Source organism: Poecilia latipinna, unplaced genomic scaffold (assembly GCF_001443285.1).
Source record: "Poecilia latipinna isolate Pla-1442-1.1 unplaced genomic scaffold, P_latipinna-1.0 Scaffold282, whole genome shotgun sequence".
Lineage (NCBI taxonomy): Eukaryota > Metazoa > Chordata > Actinopteri > Cyprinodontiformes > Poeciliidae > Poecilia > Poecilia latipinna.
This window is the reverse complement of record NW_015112898.1, coordinates 1-17,880: the sequence shown is the minus strand read 5'-3', so window position 1 is coordinate 17,880 and position 17,880 is coordinate 1. Positions and strand designations below refer to the sequence as shown.

Here is a 17,880-nt window from a genome sequence, read left to right as displayed (position 1 = left end):
AAAAAGTACTATTTCCATTGGCAAATTATCTAACTTATAACAAGATATTTTTCCCATATAATAAATTTATTTATCTGCCAATAATCTAGAACTTTTTAATCAATATTAAGGAATTATTTTCTTAAAACAAGCCTCTATATCTTGCTGAAAAGTTACTTTTAAGTTAGTTGGTCTTAATTTAAGTGTAATAAGATATTCAAACTAGAAACTGAACCAGAAATACTTGGTAAGATTTTGTGTTTTTGCAGTGTATCGTTGAATTATGTGAAATGATCACAAAATTACGTATAGCAGAGTGATCAATATCTTATATCCCATGTACTTGGTAAAAAAAAAAAAAGACTCCTCACGTACTGAGTAACTGATCAAATTATCAATCATTAATATTTAAAAATGACACAGTCAGACAGACCAAAATATAAAGTTGAATGGAAATTTTGGTGTTTTAAGGCTGAAAATGACAAAAATTCATATAAAATGTAAAAATTAACAAAATCAGGTGAAATATTTATTTCCAAATCAGTTTCTTTCAATAAAAAAACTTATAAAACTTTAACAAAAACTGCAGGTGAGTCTGGTGAACATTTGGTTGAAACATGTTTGTTGTTTTATTCAGTGGGCAGAAAATCCAGACATTTTACTCAAGGAAGAGTAGAAAGACTTTATAATAAAATAAAATGTAGTTGAGTAAATCTCACTAGTTACTACCTCCAACCTTCTCTATCTTCACAAATAAATACGGTTTTGTTTTGGTCTTAAAACTCCCGATAAATATGTTAAAGTTTGTGGTTTCATTTCAAAATCTTAAAATCTTGAAGGTAAATGATACATTCTGTTATTCTTTGAAAATATACCATATTATTTTTATCCATTTATAATAGAAATCACAGGAACTGGAAACAATCAACCTGTCAAATTAAGGGGTATTTTTCCACAGGAAAGCTGGGCCTTAAGAAACCTTCTGGAGTCTGAAGACAACGCAGGTAGAGTCTGAAACAAGTCGGCGGCGGAAAACCAGAAACACCAGTTCTGAGGTTGATGCTGTCACTGGTTGTCAGGTACAGAAAAGCATGCAGCCTTGTTGTCAAATCGCTATTCTGGTGAAGACAGTGGAGCGACTCGGATCCCTGTACAGGTACGGACAGGGACACGGCGCCATGTTTCTTACATGTGTTCTATTTTATTATCTGTTTCTAATCTGAATTCACATGTGTAGAACATTATTCTGTGCAAAAATTAAGTTATATTGTGAATGCTCACCTGGCTGCTTTTGTTCTTGACTTTTTGCAGTTTCCATGAGTGAAGTTACTGTGAATTTACACTTTAAATATCATCTGTAACAATGCAGTTTTGAAGTGGTTCTGATGAGATGATCTCATGTTACTTTTGTTTAGGTGCAATTGATCAAAATGGCTAAAAGAGACAGGAGCGCATCAGGTAACATACTGTTTCTGGATTTTTAATGTAAATATTTTAAAGCTTGCTAGTCACCAAAACTTTAGTCTGAATGTTGTCATTTGTATTAAGACCAAATATTTCTGTCATTTTTAGCAAATCTTGCAGGTTTTATTCTGTTAACTTTAAATTCATGCATTGATTTGAATATTTTAAAGTTTACTAGTCACTAAGACTTTAGTCTGAATGTTGTAATTTGTATTTAGACCAATCAATATTTTTGTTATTTTTCTTTTTAGCATTTTTAGGTTATTTTTGTTAGTTTTAAATTAACAATGTATTTTATTTTTAGATAACCAATAATTATTTTAATCTAATATTTACTGACAATGTTTTTTTTAAAAATTAAATTAAACACAGAATTTAATCACTAAATAGTTATTTTATCCTGCAGGAAGTTCAGTGTTTTACAACTCAATCACAAATGCACAAGAAATCAGGTCTGGATACTTGCTCAAGTCTCCTCCTCAAAAGCGTTTGAAGTCAGAGGTCAGGAACTTTTTCTCACTTTTATTGCAACTCTGTGCAGTTTTTGTTTTCTATAACTAAATGTCTTATTTGTTATTTCTCCTGCAGTGGAAGAGGCGTTTCTTTGTGCTTTACAAGTCCCCAGAGAACAACTATCAGCTCAGGTACTACAGGAATGCAGAGGACCGGGTCAACCCGCTCGGAGCCATAGACATGACGCAGTACGTTCTCATGTTTTCACCATGTTGCATCAATCTCAGGCTAATTTGCTGCTTTCAAAATGCTTAAGGGAGGTTAAAATGACACTGTGTCTCTCTGCCAGAATCTCACTGTTGTATGCGAACCCTCAACATCACCAGAAATGGGAATGGGTCCAGAGGAGTTTTAAATGCTCCCCATCGTGTGTGGTGTACCTCAGGGCAGGGAACCGGGACTACTTCCTCATTGCGGAGAACAGGTTAGAAGGTTCTGCTTTTGTTGAATTTTTATTTTTATTTTTTTTTACCCTTTTTGCGTGATACGTGACAGTTTCAACAAATATGTAAAAAATATGTTATATACTGCACCGTTAAATATGCACAATCACATTGAGTTAGATCTCAGTATATCTCACTCAGCAGATCTGTGCTTTGCACATATTGCACTTTCAGTTCCACGTTTTACCTGAATTTGTCGTGTTTGCAGGTGCAGCTCAGACTGTGATTGAATCATTTTGTGTGTGAACGCAGTTGGCATCATTTTAATGTATTTCCATGAATCACTTCCTTAAACATGATTCACCAATTACTGTTTTTAGAGTTAAACCAGCCAAAAACAAATGATGGTGCTCCTTTCCCCTTTCCACTAGGCAATCATCTGATAATGGCTTTTCCACAAAATAAATCTCTGCTAAGTGTTGGCGTTCCCTCCCTGGATTTGATTTTTGGAACTAGATTTGAAATTAAAATGTCACAGATGTGATTTGTTGAGTCTCAGAATTGCCTTTTTCCCCTTTTAGCTCGGAGGCGGACGGCTGGTTCACTGACCTGTTTGAAGCCCTGAAAAATCGTCCTCATAAATTTCTCAAATCAGAGGTGCATTAAGCTTTTACGCCTTCTTCCATGCTCCTTATGTTTTCTGTTGCATTGAGAATAGTTTTATTTCCACTTATATACCATGTTGTTTATTTGTTTATTGATTTTTTCATCCTTCTCGTCTAGGAAATCAGCAACGGGCAGCCAGTCATTGATGTAAGCATGTGGAGTTTATTTTATGTTGTGCAAATATTCAAGAGCAGCTTTAATATTCTCTAAAATATATTTTATGATGATTAAGGAAAAGGGTTAATAACCTATGCTGTCATTTTTCTTGCAGGACCACTTGTACATAAAACCTTGCAAATAATTTTTCAATTTGAGAAACAATTCAAATAATTATTTTGTTGTAATAATTCCAATAAAATTAATTAGAAAAATTATTTTATTACATTAGTAATAGAATAACTATTATATTACAATATAATATGTTAGAATAAAAAAGATATATATTTTAAATGTATATTTTTTAAATATGTATTTTAAAAAATAATTTTTCTAACTATGCTTTAAATATTTTAAACTATTTCTGTTTTAGAAACTGAAATGTTCATTAATTTTATTGGGATTTTATATGATAGACCAACACAAAGTCGATTCTAGATTCAAAATTTACTTTAAGACACAATGCAGAATAAAATTATGTTGCACAAGCTCACATAAACACATAAAGAAAGTCAGCACAGTTTAAAAATAGGCAAGAATAACAAAAATAAATATAAAATCTGAAGTACAAAGTAAAAAAAAAAGTTAAATTATTGCACAACATCAGCCATTTCTGGTTCATTTGTGCCAGAGTTTTTCCTAAGATAGTCAAAACTTGTTTTATAACCCAATCCTGCTTTTAATAACTTTTCCACCTGTTTGCCGTGTCCCTTAGATGATGCTGTTTGTTCACAGAACAGCTGATTTATACTCGGATTACATCAATTTAAATCTTAGTGAAACACATTATGATTCGTAGTTGTAACACAATGTGAACTGGATATGAATACTTTAGTGAGGCTATAATGCAGGAACTTGACAAAAGAGCTTTTCTTCTCCTTAAATAACACTTTCTTGTCCAGAAACTGTTGTTTCGTTTTATTTCCTTTCCAGTTCTCAAACTCACAATTCTGTTTTTGTTTTGACTCCCTGTAAATAAAAAAGAAAACTCCCCAAACTGTTGTTCCATGAAGTAGTATCAGATCATCATCAGATTCTGAATAAAAATACTTTTCTTTTCCTGTTCTATCAGACAATTTCAAACCCTCTTCACCGGAGAAAGTTTTCTGCCCCAGAGCCCCAGGTTAGTCGAGATGTAATAAAAAACATTTTAACTGTGTCCTGTTAATTCATCAGGACTGTAAAATTTATGTTATGTAACTTTTTGGTGAATAATTTCACTGAAAGTGTTTTTAACCAGGAGCTCGGTTCCAGTAGATGTTTATATCTGCCAACAAAGAAAGCGGACTAAACTATTTAGCCTGTTTAGTCCGTTTTATTCCAACTCTGGTTCGTTTATATCGAAAGTCCGGTTCGTTTGGGGAGGTGTAAATGCGTCATCTCATTCTGATGGGAGTCAAAAAGGCGAACTCCGGTCCGTCTAAAAACCCAAGTCTCGGTTTGGTTGCAGTGGACTCGGACTACAAAGCAAAGCATTCTGGGTAAATACAACTAAAACAAAGTCGCGATTTTAACGTTAGCATCAGAAATCGCTTGTAGTCTTTTGAGAAAGACAAAAGGCCGCTACAATCTGACGCCACTTAATCTTTGTTTACATTTCGTGAAGAAGGAAGTTGCGCTCGTGTCTTCTTCTGTGGTTTTCGCGTCGTTTCATCCAGTGGTTATCGGTACAGCGCCACCACAGGGGAGTGGGCGAACAGGTCGATCATAAGTTTAGTCAGTTTGACACAGTGCAGCGTTAAAGTGAACTGCATCAGCTGAATTTTTATTTTATTTTATTTTTTAAAATTTAACAATTTTGGTCCCCATTTAATTGGACTGAATCTACCAGGTGTGAGAAAAACCCAAAGACTTCCTGAACATGTTGATATTTCTATGCAAACGACGATAACACTTTCCTACATGCCCATCACAAGATTGTAGAAAAAATGCTTTAGGTTTAGAGTTTAAAAGTGGTTAAAATCTGAAATCATTAAAAATGTGACAAACCTGGTTCGCTTGAAAGACATGCAGATCAGACTTGTGATTTCATAGTAATAAGACAATTACTTGCTGGTTTGCAGGTGCCTTTTCTTAGAGAGAAAGAAGAAGATGAGAATGACGCCAGCAAAATCTCTTTGCCATCCGTGAGTATACCTTTACTTTTCCACCCATCTTCCAAGGTCATGCTGGTGTGTTTTATGTGCCAACATAACTCACTGCCACCAGCATAAATAAATATTATGCACATTAAATAACATTATTGTCTTTGTTTTCCAGTCATTACTGAAGCTTAGGTCCTTTTCGGACCCTTCCTCCAAAGCTGCAGACGGGAACACTGAAGAACTGGTACGTATCTGCAGCTTGTGCACAATGCTACATTTCGTTTGGGAAGACTATCAACACCAAGTCATGCTGCTTTCCGATTGTTTGTCAGGTGGAAGATAGTTCCAGGAGACCGACCTCTGAGCCTGTTAATGACTATGACTATCCCAAGTCAAACCGAAAGGTAGCCTGCTATGCTGATTATTAATTAACTTATAACTTAAAATGTTTGTCTTTTATTCAAAAAGTCAACAAAAAGGCTTAGAAGCTTTGGGATTTTTTTTTTGTCAAGATCTTAAAAATACGGACTCAAATCTATGCACAGTACCATGTTACAGTTGGTTAGAAAGAATACTCTTTAGAGTTATAATAGCTTAATCTTTGTCTCATCTGATCATATTTTCTTTCCATGAATACATTTGGCTTTTCTCCGTGGACAGCTGCAAATTTTAAACTAGTTTTAAGGTGCAAATTTCGCCCAGTCTCAGTCGTTAAAGGGTTAAAAGTGGATTTGATGACTTCCTGTGGGCGGAGTTTCAGAAAGAGCGGGAGTTTTTAAAGAGACAGAGACACATTTTCAAGGTGTTGAATATCGAAGTCATATTTTGTCACCTTCCTAAAACAATAGAGCACTTTTGACCAAAAATATATTACTTTAGGAAGGTGATGACTTTATATACCATATATACCATTTTTATAACAACTGAATATAGCACAGTTACTTGATTGTGCTATAAAATGGCACCATATGCCTGGAAAATACATAATAAAGTCCATTTAAGCTTCTGGAATGACTCAAACCTTCCAAAAGTATTCAGACTAAGCTTAAAAAACCAGCTCCAATCCAGGAAACCAGCCAGTTTAAAGGTTCTACTTCAACATAACGTGTTGAAGTGGAACCACTGCAGTAAATGCAGAGTTGGGTATTAACTAGTTATATTTACTGAGTTACATTTAAATGAGTCAATTTTTGGAAAATATATTTTTTTCAGTATTTTCATTACACTTTACTTTTTACTTTTACTTGAGTAGTTTTATTATAAAGTATTTCTACTCTTACTTGAGTAAAATGTCTGGGTTTTCTACCCACTGAATGAAAAACAAACATGTTTTAACGAAAATTCACAAGACAGAGACTCACAACTGCAGTTTTTGTGAAAGTTTCATAAGTTTTTTATTGAAAGAAACTGATTTGGAAACACTTTCTTTTGCCTGATTTTGTTATTTTTTGCTACTTATATGTATTATTGTAAATCTGGTCCTTAAAATACCAAAATGTCAATTTAACTTTATATTTTGATCCATCTGATTATGTCATTTTTAAATATTAAATGACTGATAAATTGATGAGTTACTCAGTACTTGGTAGACTTTTTATTTTTTATTTTTTTTTACCAAATACAGAGTACATAGGACATTGATCACTCTGGTACACATAATTTTGTGGTAATTTCACATAATTCAGTGATAACACTGCAGCAAAAACACCAAATCTTACCAAGTCTTTCTGGTCTAGTTTCTAGTGCAAATGTCTTATTACACTTAAAATATGGCCAACTAACTTAAAAGTAACTTTTCAGCAAGATATAGAGGCTTGTTTTAAGAAAATAATTCCTTAATATTGATTAAAAAGTTCTAGTTCTATTGGCAGATAAATCAACTTATGATATGGGGAAAATATCTTATTCAATATTAAGAAATTATTGACTTAAAGCAAGCTCCTATGTCATGCTAAAAGTTACCTGTGTTTTAGTTTTGGCAGATTTCAAGTTTGCTACTGGAAACTAGACCAAAAATACTTGCTAAGATTTTGTGTTTTTGCAGTGCATGCAACTGAAATTGCACATTTTCTTAACACTCCATCCCTAAGATGATACATACTGATGGCAGCTTTTTACTTTTAATTGAGTAAAAAGCTGCCATCTTAGGGCAGCTTTAGTACTGATACTTTAGTATCAGTACTAAAGCTGATACTGATACTTTAGTATCAGTACTGATACTAATTTACAACTGATACAATTTTCTGGGGCACTCTGCCTAAATCTGATTAAACACTCTACTAAAGGTGACATTTCTAAATGTTAACCTGGAACAGCACATGTAAAAACAAAAGTCCCAAACTGTGAGTTATACTGAAGTTGTGCTTGTATATTTATTTGTTTTCCATCGTGGCGTTGAAAAGAGAGCCAGTGTCCTGCGGGCAGGCAGCATGGAGTCACTGTGAGTTCTGGTTAAAGCTCCCATTTGTACAGAATAAGCTAAATTCAGCAGCTAACATTTCACACCTGCATCCCTTCCAGGTATGAATCAATGATAGAATTTAAAAGCATCCTGAACGTATCTGAGCCAAAGTAAGTTTACTGAAGTTTTTTTTTTTTTTTTTGCAGTGATTATCCCTTGTTTTGTGTTTTGTTTTTTTATTTTTTGTGTGTGATGTTTTAGCGATTGTAAAGTTGAAGTGATGGTCAACGGCACCCTGATGAGGTCCATCACTGACGTCTACACCAAATACAAGGCAGAGGAATCTCCAGCTCCCATATCAAATGAGGCACCTGCTGAAAATGGGTATGTTGTGTTACTTTCATAGTCAAAGTGCTACATGCTAACAACCTGCAGCTCATTCAACAAAGGAATTATTGCATGGTTGTCAGATAACAACACCACCTACTTTAACAACACACAAGTGTTGGCATTCATTGAGGAATCTTGAAAAGGCAGAACTTGTTCAGCAAGTTCATCATTTCACATCATGACCTCATCGGTCGTACCGTAACTCTGTGTGCTGCTGATCATTTTTACAGATTAACTAGGTGAGCTTTGAACTCCTGTGATTGTAAGCCTAATCTCGATTATGTTTATGGTTTAACACCAGTGCTGCACTGGACTGATCATTCTCACCATTTACGGTATTTTGAAGTGTTGCATAAAGATGTACAGAAGCAGTCACACTCCTTGAACTTTATCCGATTTTGCTGCATAACAACAAACATCAACGGTTTTTTTTTTTTTTTTTTTTAAAAGGAATATAGGCCAACACAAAGCAGTACATATTTCTGAAAAAGAAAAAAAAAGAACATATAGAACTCTAAAACGTGTTACATTGGCATATATACAGAAGAGGATTTAAAAAAAAGACTTTAATGTTCTGAGATCAAAAGTCACAATTTTAGAAAAAAACGTCAGAACACAGATTAAAGTCAGAATTTAGAGAAAAAAATTCAGAATTCTGACTTTTAACTTAGAATTCTTACTTTAATCTTCTGACATCAGAAGTCAAAATTTTGAGAAAAAAGTCAAAATTTTGACTTTAATCTCAGAATTCTGAGAATTCAGACGATAAAAGTCAAAATTCTGAGGTTAAAGTCAGAATTTAGAGAAAAATTAAGAATTCAAATTTATTTCTTATAATTCTGACTTTGATCTCCTTAGAAAAAATTCAAAATTCTGATTAAGAAAAGTCAGAATTCTTACTTTTAAGCTCAGAATTTTTTTTTTCACAGAATTCAGAATTCTCTGCTAGAATTCTGACTTTAATCTCAGAATTATAAGAATTCTGAGATTAAAGTCAGAATTTGGAGACATTTTTTTATCTGACTATTTCTTAGAATTCTTACATAAATCTTTTGAGGTAAAATAAAAACTGAATTCTGAGGAATAAAGCCAGAATTCTGACTTTAACCTCAGAATTCTGAGAACTGAGAAGATCAAAGTCAAAATTTTGAGATTAAAGTTAAAATATGGAGGAAAAATAAAAAGTAGAAATTCTGAATTTTTTTTCTTTCTGCAGCCCTAAACCTCTTCCATAGACACAACTTTGCAAAAATCCCCTAGTTATTAAATATCCCAAGTTAATGTCTGGATAAATCCAGCTGTGTTTCTTTGTTTGCTTGTTTGAGAACCTAAGTGAACAAACAGCATCTTAAACACCCAGAGTCAAACAGGACAGGTCAGGACAATGTGGAGAAGTTTAAAGCTGGATTAGGTCATAAAATTTTATCTTGAGGTATGAAAATGGAGTCAGTGTAGCACCCCTGAAAACCTAAAGGGCGTCTACCTAAAGTGACAGACTGGTAGCTTTGGTGCAGCTGCAGAGATCCACATCTAAAGCAGAAAAATCTGTTGACACAAACACTAGTTGTGCAAGATGAAAAAGACAAGAAGACTCTATTCATAGAAAGTCATGAAAAGTCCTATTTATAGTTTGTCATAATCTGTGTACAGAGGAGGTTGGGCTTTTAGGCCAACATGTGAAACGTGGTGAGAGACGGAAAGCCTCACCCTGAACGCACCATGACGGAAAAACCAAGCAGAAGCAAACTGCAGCGATGCTTTGCTGCAGCAAAGTCCAACTCAAAATCTGATGACTTATCTTCACAGAGGCTGATTGCATTTGAGCTATTTTGGAAAAAGACATAATTTTCTGTCTCTAGATGTAAAAATGCATCTCCAACACAAAGCATTGACTCAGAGGAGCCAATGATAAAAAAATGTATAGTTTTAAATTTGAGTTGTTGGAGTGTCTCTTCAAAGGATTTACAGTAAAGGTTAAAGTTAAGCCCGCTCTCTGTTTAAGCCAGAAAATCAGCGAAGCGTGACGCACCTTTTCTTTACCAAAAACTTCCTGGAGTTGTTGACATAAATCTGTTTTGATCCGATCTCCCAACGCGTCACAGAAAAAAAACTTTCCCAAATGAAGTCACCACCACGTCTAACTGGAGACAATTAATGCTGGACTGTTTGCATAAATACTTTAAGACTTTTGTTTCTGGTCTAATCTCAGCAGATTAAATGTGTTTTTGGGAGTTTTTGGTGTAAATTTGATTGGATTTGGGGTATTTGTATCAATATTTTTACACTTTGACCAATCTGCTGGATTGGTCAAATCCAGAAGTGTGTTACATGGGACACTTCTTCCCATGTAAGAAATGTCCTGAATGCTACATTTGCTTAAATAGGGTTGAAGAGGCAGTTCTGATAAGTCTGTTGACAACTTTAAAGTTCTTCCCGGTAAAAATGCTGAACTGAACTGCACTGCGGCTCAAAGGGCTGCAGAAATCCTCAACCTCAAGGAATCCAGTCCTGCAGGTTCACGCACAGGTCTCCCAGTCTGGAAACAAATATTTTCTTAAATTGTTTGCACGCACTTTTATGAGAACTACTTTATTTGTGAAACAGGCTGTCAGGTGACCCTTTGACCTTCATGTTTAGACGGGACCTCCATGTTGATCAGCAGCTCTTTATTCTCCTTTTACTCTGTTATCATCTGCTGCTGTTTGCTTCACCAAATTTCCTCTGATATCAAACTGTGTAATAATTCTTTGTGATTTCAAGCCAACTGTGGTGAACTGCTAATTTGCCTGACTGAAAAAATAGATAATTAAAAAATAAAAACGCCCTCTCTCTTGTGTTTGGCATTGCTGGCTCATTAAAATGCACCAGTGCCTTGTTGGCAGCAGTTTGCACGTTATTTTTTGCTTGCATGCTGTTCCTATGAACTATTAAAAAATCTTCTTTATCCTTATTTCACCATTTGTCATGCACTGAGCGATCAAACCAGCTGTTCACCACTGATTAGTTCTTTCTTCCTCTTAATCTTTCTTGTATTGTGGCTGCGCCTTGGCTGCACAGTTGCAGTTGGTAGCTCAGTTACCTTGAAGGTCGTTGGTTTGAATCCCACCCTGAAGTCTTTCTGCATGTAACAACTGCAAAAACACAAAATCTTACCAAGTAATTCTAGTCTAGTTTCTAGTGCAAATATCTTAGCACACTTGAAGTAACACAAAACTAATTTGAAAGTAACGCTGCAGAAAGATATACACACTTGTTTTAAGTAAATAATTCCTTAATATTGATGAAAAAGTTCTAGTTCTATTGGAGGATAAATTAACTTATAACATGGGAAAATGTCTTATTTAAGTGAAATAATCTGCCAAATGAACTAGTACTTTCTCATCCATACTAAGGAATTATTTACTTAATACTACAATCTGTATCTGGCTATAAAGTTACTTTTAAGTTAGCACACTTGAAATAAGACAAAACTGAGATAACTGCACTAGAAACTAGACCAAAAATACTTGGTAAGATTTTGTGCTTTTGCAGATCCTTGGGTATAAATGTGTGCATGCACACTTAAAAACATTAGTAGATTTTACTTTTTATAGTAAAATCAGAGAAATTTTATGATTGAGTAAAATAAACATTGTTCTTTTATTTTATGAACTTCTGATAACATGTCTCTGAAATTCCAAGCAAAAATGTAGATTTTATTTGCAGAAAATGAGAAATGGTCAAAATAAAAAGATGCAGTGCTTTCAGACATCAAATAATGCAAAAACAACCAACAACAACAAGTTCATATTAATCTAAAACAACAATACTAATGTTTTAACTAAGAAAGAGTTCAGAAATCAATATTTGGTGGAAAAACCTGCAGGTTTTCAGTGCTGTGGGCTCTTTGTTTTTTCTAGAGCTGTATACCTATGGATGGGGGTTTTACCGTATTCTTTATATGTATTTTATGTTCCTTTATTCTATTTTATTTTTATTTGCATTTTTTTGTGTCAATGAGAGGTTACTTCTTGTTCTTAGACTGGTGACTTTACTGGCTGGTGAAGGTTAGTTTGTTCAGCAGGATAGAAATCTACGATAGCAGAAAACGACCCTGATGAAAACTGAACTTGGTCGCAATTTGTTTAAATATGAGTTTACATGCAGTATGAAGTTATTGTTAATATTTTTCACTTCATCCAAAGCATTTTTCCCCACTTTTCTCTCTTTTTGGGAACTTTTTACTAAAGAGACGTCATGCATCTTTGGTTTTCATCCCCAGCCACAATAATAAACAGGCCTGCCAATCGTTTCCACCTTTTCTTGTTAATTTCCTTCATTTCTGCAAACTGTCTCACTGTGTTTTCGACTGTCGTATCTGTTGAAAGCAGCTGAAAATGGTGGCATTGTGTTTTCCAGAGAGGACAAACGTCAGTCTTCGGATTTCAGCACCAGCTCCAGTGGTGCCGTTTCACCTGATATATTGGAGACGAATTCGGAAAGACGAGGCTCCGATCGGAGGTAAGATTTACAAAATCTTTACTTAGAATCTTGTTTAATTTAACAAAATGGATTTAGGTCATGTTGTGTTCAACTTAATTAGGATAAAGAAGCTCTTACTGTGAGCAGCTGAAGGAAATATTTGGGAACGCCCATTTTGGCACCAGAGTCCAAGAACCTCTGGTGTAGCTTCAAAACTGTCGGCGAGAACAAATACCAGAGGGCTTCGTGACATTTTGGGTGACTCGTTTAGATAAACTTGGCCAACAGAAACGGCTGGGATGTTGCTGGACCGGTTGGAAGGGTTTCTAGAGCATGGTACAATAATAAATTGCACAACTGTTGCATCAAGCAGTAAGAAACCGTGTCATTAAGTTGTGCAAAACACTTACAAGCATGCAGACTGCAGGTAGAAACCAGATCTTTCTGCCCTTTTGTGCTTCTACACAAAATGTTTTCGTTTAACGCTTTGCTTATCAATGGTTTCTTTAATTTGACAAAACAAGTTAGCCTACAGTTGAGAGTTAGGAGGAAATTCAGCCTCCTTCAGTGCAAAAACACAAAATCTTACCAAGGATTTTTGGTTTCTGGTAAACATGAATAAGACAAAACTAATTATTAATATTTCATATGTACTGAAAGCAATATTTAAGTAATATTCTGTTTTTCCAATATTAGATTTGAAGATATCAAAGTGAAAGAACAAAGATCTTATGAATCTCTTCTGTTTTTTTCCTTCCCAGCCTTGACGGCGTCATGGTAGACCTGAGGGAGTTCATGGTGAATCTGCAGGGTTTGAAGAACGATCTCACACTCACAGAGGTGGAAGGAAAGCCGAGGTTTGTCAAATACTCTGAAACACCACAGACTGAAAAGTTACTAATGTTGAGATGCTTTATTAGAAACATCTAAGAAGCCCTGAAACAGATTCAAAAAGCAACGTTTCCACATGAAAGCATCGACCTCAGACTCAGTGCAGGCTTGCCTTGAGTCACAAATATTACAGATTCCCATTGTTTGAGCAAACAAGGCAAAGCTAGAGCTGTGGGTCCTGATTTGTTGTTTTAGCTGCAGAAAAAACCTCCTGCAGCTCAATCAGGCTTAACGTTGAGCTGGGTGAGATTTCTGCTCGTTGCATTCAGACGTGTTGTGTGAGGGTTTGTTTTCATGCTGGGATTAACAATATCTGCTTTACCTTCATGAAAACATGTCGGACTATTTCTAACGTAAGAAAATAAAAAAGTAAACTTGACGCTTATGTTACAAACCCAGAGCATTTTCATTACAACCCCATCAATCTAAAAAGTGTTAATGTTTCGTCTTAAGATTTAAATGTGCAGCAAAAATCATATCACATGTCAAACTCGAGGCCCGTGGGCCCAATCCGGCCCGCCATAGCTCTTTATGTGGCCCTCTAGACTAAACACTAATTGTGCTTAAATATTATGTTTTCAATCAAATTAATGCAGTTTTTCTGTTTACTGCCAAATTATATCAATCAGTCCCTCCAGTTTCCTGAGAATTATTGTGGAAATTCACACAAAATCAGCAAATCCTCAGTTTTTTACACTAATAATTGGGAATTTATTGCAGATTTTTCTCAAAAATAGTGAAAAACTTTCTTATTTGTGCTAAACTGATGCCTCAGCCTTAATTGATGTCAGATATGATCTATATAGAGTAATAAAAAGTCACATTTATGGTAATAAATAAGCACAAATATTGCAAATTAGTACCACAAATACTTTGATTTTTATTGCAAAAAAAATCACAAAAAGAATCACAAAGCCCTGGAGGGACTGAAAAGATGTTCAATAATATTATTGAATTTGAAGAATTCATTGATATTTTAACAGTTTGAACAGGTTTTATCAGTACAACCGGCCCTTTAAGAGGATTCCTGATTTTGATTTGGCCCAAAACGAAAACGAGTTTGACACTCCTGACCTAAATACTTTAGGTAGATTTTCATTTTTTAATCAGATACCATCTGAATCAGCATCTGAAATTGAGTTGTGGAGTTTTTTTCTTCTATATTATTTGGATATTCTGTGGAACGCCTGTTGATTTCTTGCAGATTAAGAATTAAATTAGTAATTAGTTTTAACTTTTCATTGACATTGTGGTTAATTTATAAAGTCAACAGCTGAATTGAACAATTCAACAAAGAAATCTTAGTTGTGCTTCTGGTGATGTTTGCGGGAAAGAAATGTATTTTTGTCGCTGTATTCAACTGGCATGGCTTGTTTTGTCCTGAGGATCATTTTCCTAGAATCAGATTAAAATCTTTAGCCTCAGTAGAAATGAAACTTTCTTATCTCAAGTCTTTTTCAAACAACATTGTGTGACTCAAAAGACTTTAACCCTTCATAGACCAAACAAAAAGCACTGGATGTACAGTAAATCAGCTTGTGTTTGTTTATGTATGTGTCAGTGTGTCTGGCTGGACTGGACAGCCGCAGTCCGTCTGCCTCTTCCACAAGGAAGACCGAGTTGTGGCGATAAATGACCTCCAAACCGACAGCGTGGAGGACTTCTACATGCTCATCAGGAAGTCGATGAAGGATGAGGTAAAGTCGCTGCTCCAAACAGAAGCACTAACGATGCCATCAGGGTCTGCATGCATCATTCATGCCTCTGAATCTGCCTTCAGGTGAAAGTGACCATCCAGCGTCAGCGTGGATGCCAGGCTCTGCATTGGTCAGACTCTCCCTGCAGCGGCTGAGGCACAGACTGATCACTGCGGACGACTTCAAAATGAAGGATCTCATGTGTCACATGTGTCAAACTCAAGGCCCGGGGGCCAAATCCGGCCCGCCACAGCTTCTTATGTGGCCCTCTAGACTGTAAAGTGACACATGATAGAACTGTGAAGATAACAGTGGGCTTAAATATTATTTTATCAATCAATTCAAAGCTATTTTTATCTGTTTACTGTCAAATTGCATCAATTAGTCCCTCCAGTTTTTTGTGAAAAATCAACAAATCCCTGCACTTTCTCGCGTTGATGGATAATTGAGTTTATTGCAGATTTTCCACAGAAATGGTGAAAAACATTGGATCTAAGTGACAGTTTACTCCCACCTGCAGGTGGCAGTAGATTTTTGCTTTTACAGATTCTTACCTAATGTCGAGTTATAATCCATAATGATACGACAAGTAATAAAATATTTCTAAATTACTACAATTTCTACAAAAACAATGGCAACACCCTGGAGGGACTAAAAAGATGTTCACTACTATTTAATCTTAAGAATTTATTTATAGTTTAACGGGTTTTATCAGTACATTCTGGCACAACCGGTCCTTTAAGAGCATTCCTGATCTTGGAAAATGAGTTTGACGCCCCTGTATATGTTGTATATAAACAGATCAACATGTTTTTTATTCCATTTCCTTGCTGTTGGAGTTTATGTCTGTTTATGTCGCAACAGGTAAACGTCATACAGAAATATACTTCAGTTTCTTTACGCAAGCTCCAGAGTAACAGAGGATAACTTACGTTACGTCAGCCATGCTTTCTTTGTTTGACGTCACAATAAATATAAACAATAAGAAGGAAAAATCTCTTGTCAATATGGAAAGTCACATTTTTTTCTGCTTGTTGTGGATGCCAGTCAGAATTGCTTGTACAGTGAAACTGCAAACAGGATTTCCTCATTTTTAATTTCAACTAAAAGGGAGTCCCAGTATATAATTGCTTTGCATGCATTATATTGCTCTTCTCTCCAGGGCTGAGGCATCTTTCTAAGGAACCACCCAGTGGAAACGCTGTTCCCAGTAGCACAGACAGTTTGTAAGCAAACAGGTTTGCTAACCAACAAGAAGATGTTGGTTAGCAAAGGTTGACACACTTTTGGTTTTAAATGTGGCATTAGTTACACCCTCTCAACAATTAGCGGTGATGTAAAGTGAAAAGTACAGAAAGAGAACAGTATTACACGTCTTAATCGTCGGTAATATGAAGACAAAATCGTGTCATGCCTTACAGTTATGTGCCACGGTTTGTTTTAAATATAAAACAAAAAAAATCACTTAGGCACTTTTTCCAAGATCTAACTGAATTGAGGGAACTTAGCTTTTTGCATTTAGTCTATCATAGAGTTGGGTAGTAACTAGTTACATTTACATGAGTAACTTTTTTGAAATAAATGTACTTTTAGGACTATATTGTACTTTTTACTTTTACCTGAGTACTTGTATTATGAAATATTTCTACTCTTTTTAACCCCAAAATTCACCAGACTCAGAACTGTGGTTTTTGTTAAAGTTTTGTAAGTTTTTTATTGAAAGAAACTGAATTGGAAAATTTTCTTTTGCCAATTTTGTTATTTTTTGTTACCTATATTAATTATTGTCATTTTTGTCCTTAAAATACCAAAATTTCCACTTAACTTTACATTTTGGTCCATCTGATTATGTAATTTTAAATATTAAATGATTAATAATTTGATCAGTTACTCATTAGTTGAGTAAAACTTTTACCAAATACATTTTTACTCTTACTTCTTACTCCCTAGACGTCTACTTTTTACTTTTACTTGGGTAAAAATATGTTGAAATAGTGCTACTCTTACTTGAGTACAGTTTTTGGGTCCTCTGTCCACCTCTGGTTAACTGGTAGAGCACCACCATAACAAAAAACAAAGATTATCTGCAAAGTTTAACTTTAATCACTACATACCTACCAACTTTAAATGGGTTATCATTTAAAACAAGATAACAATATAATCTAATATTATTATTTACAATGGTCTGAGTAACAGTATTCTACAAAAACAGGCAATTCCTAACACTCACTGAAACTGTGAAAAATATATATATATGCTGTAATATATAAATACTTTATATTGAATAAATCCTTTGCAATGGGTGCAAAGGATTTGCACCCATTGCAAAGGATTGGGTGCAATCCTTTGCACCCAAGTCTCTGTAGATGGTTCTACAGAGACTTGGCTAAATGGCTAAAAAATAAAATCAACACTTACAAATAAAAAATGGCTCAAAAATAAAATTAACACATTAAAATAAAAAAATATCTCTGATATACATTCATCTTCGTTCTTTCAGGACGAAGATGAAATATACATTCATCTTCGTCCTGGGAAGATGAATGTATATTTTTTGTGTAAAAAGATTATGAATAAAATTAATTAATAAGCATTTCTGTTTATTAAATTGTCTTTTTATTTCCCACACAAAAGTTGTTCAATTATTCATGTTTGGAGACTTCCAGAGGCATTGCAGAGTAGTTAGGGGCATTGGGTATTCAAATTAGAATCTCAATGCCCCACTTAATTGCACTTGACTCGCTCTAGAGCAGGGGTGTCAAACTCAATTTCACCGAGGGCCACTTCAGCATATT

At 34.8% G+C, this 17,880-nt stretch overlaps 1 protein-coding gene across 2 annotated transcripts; it reads left to right on the top strand.

The window, feature by feature from the left end:
• Nucleotides 1-981: 981 nt before the first annotated feature.
• Nucleotides 982-16,824, top strand: LOC106948311 (pleckstrin homology domain-containing family S member 1). 2 transcript variants are annotated; one of them, XM_015033904.1, is made up of 18 exons: nt 982-1,135; nt 1,395-1,437; nt 1,850-1,944; nt 2,032-2,144; nt 2,246-2,380; nt 2,921-2,996; nt 3,123-3,152; nt 4,234-4,284; nt 5,225-5,287; nt 5,421-5,489; nt 5,578-5,649; nt 7,648-7,685; nt 7,766-7,816; nt 7,908-8,030; nt 12,435-12,536; nt 13,259-13,354; nt 14,950-15,085; nt 15,169-16,824. In XM_015033904.1, the coding sequence occupies exons 2-18, from the start codon at nt 1,410-1,412 to the stop codon at nt 15,238-15,240; spliced, it is 1,350 nt and encodes a 449-aa protein (XP_014889390.1). In that variant the 5' UTR covers nt 982-1,135; nt 1,395-1,409; the 3' UTR covers nt 15,241-16,824. The 2 variants fall into 2 exon arrangements, with proteins under 2 accessions (XP_014889390.1, XP_014889391.1); XM_015033905.1 differs by lacking the exon at nt 4,234-4,284 and having other exon boundaries at nt 983-1,135.
• Nucleotides 16,825-17,880: the final 1,056 nt, after the last annotated feature.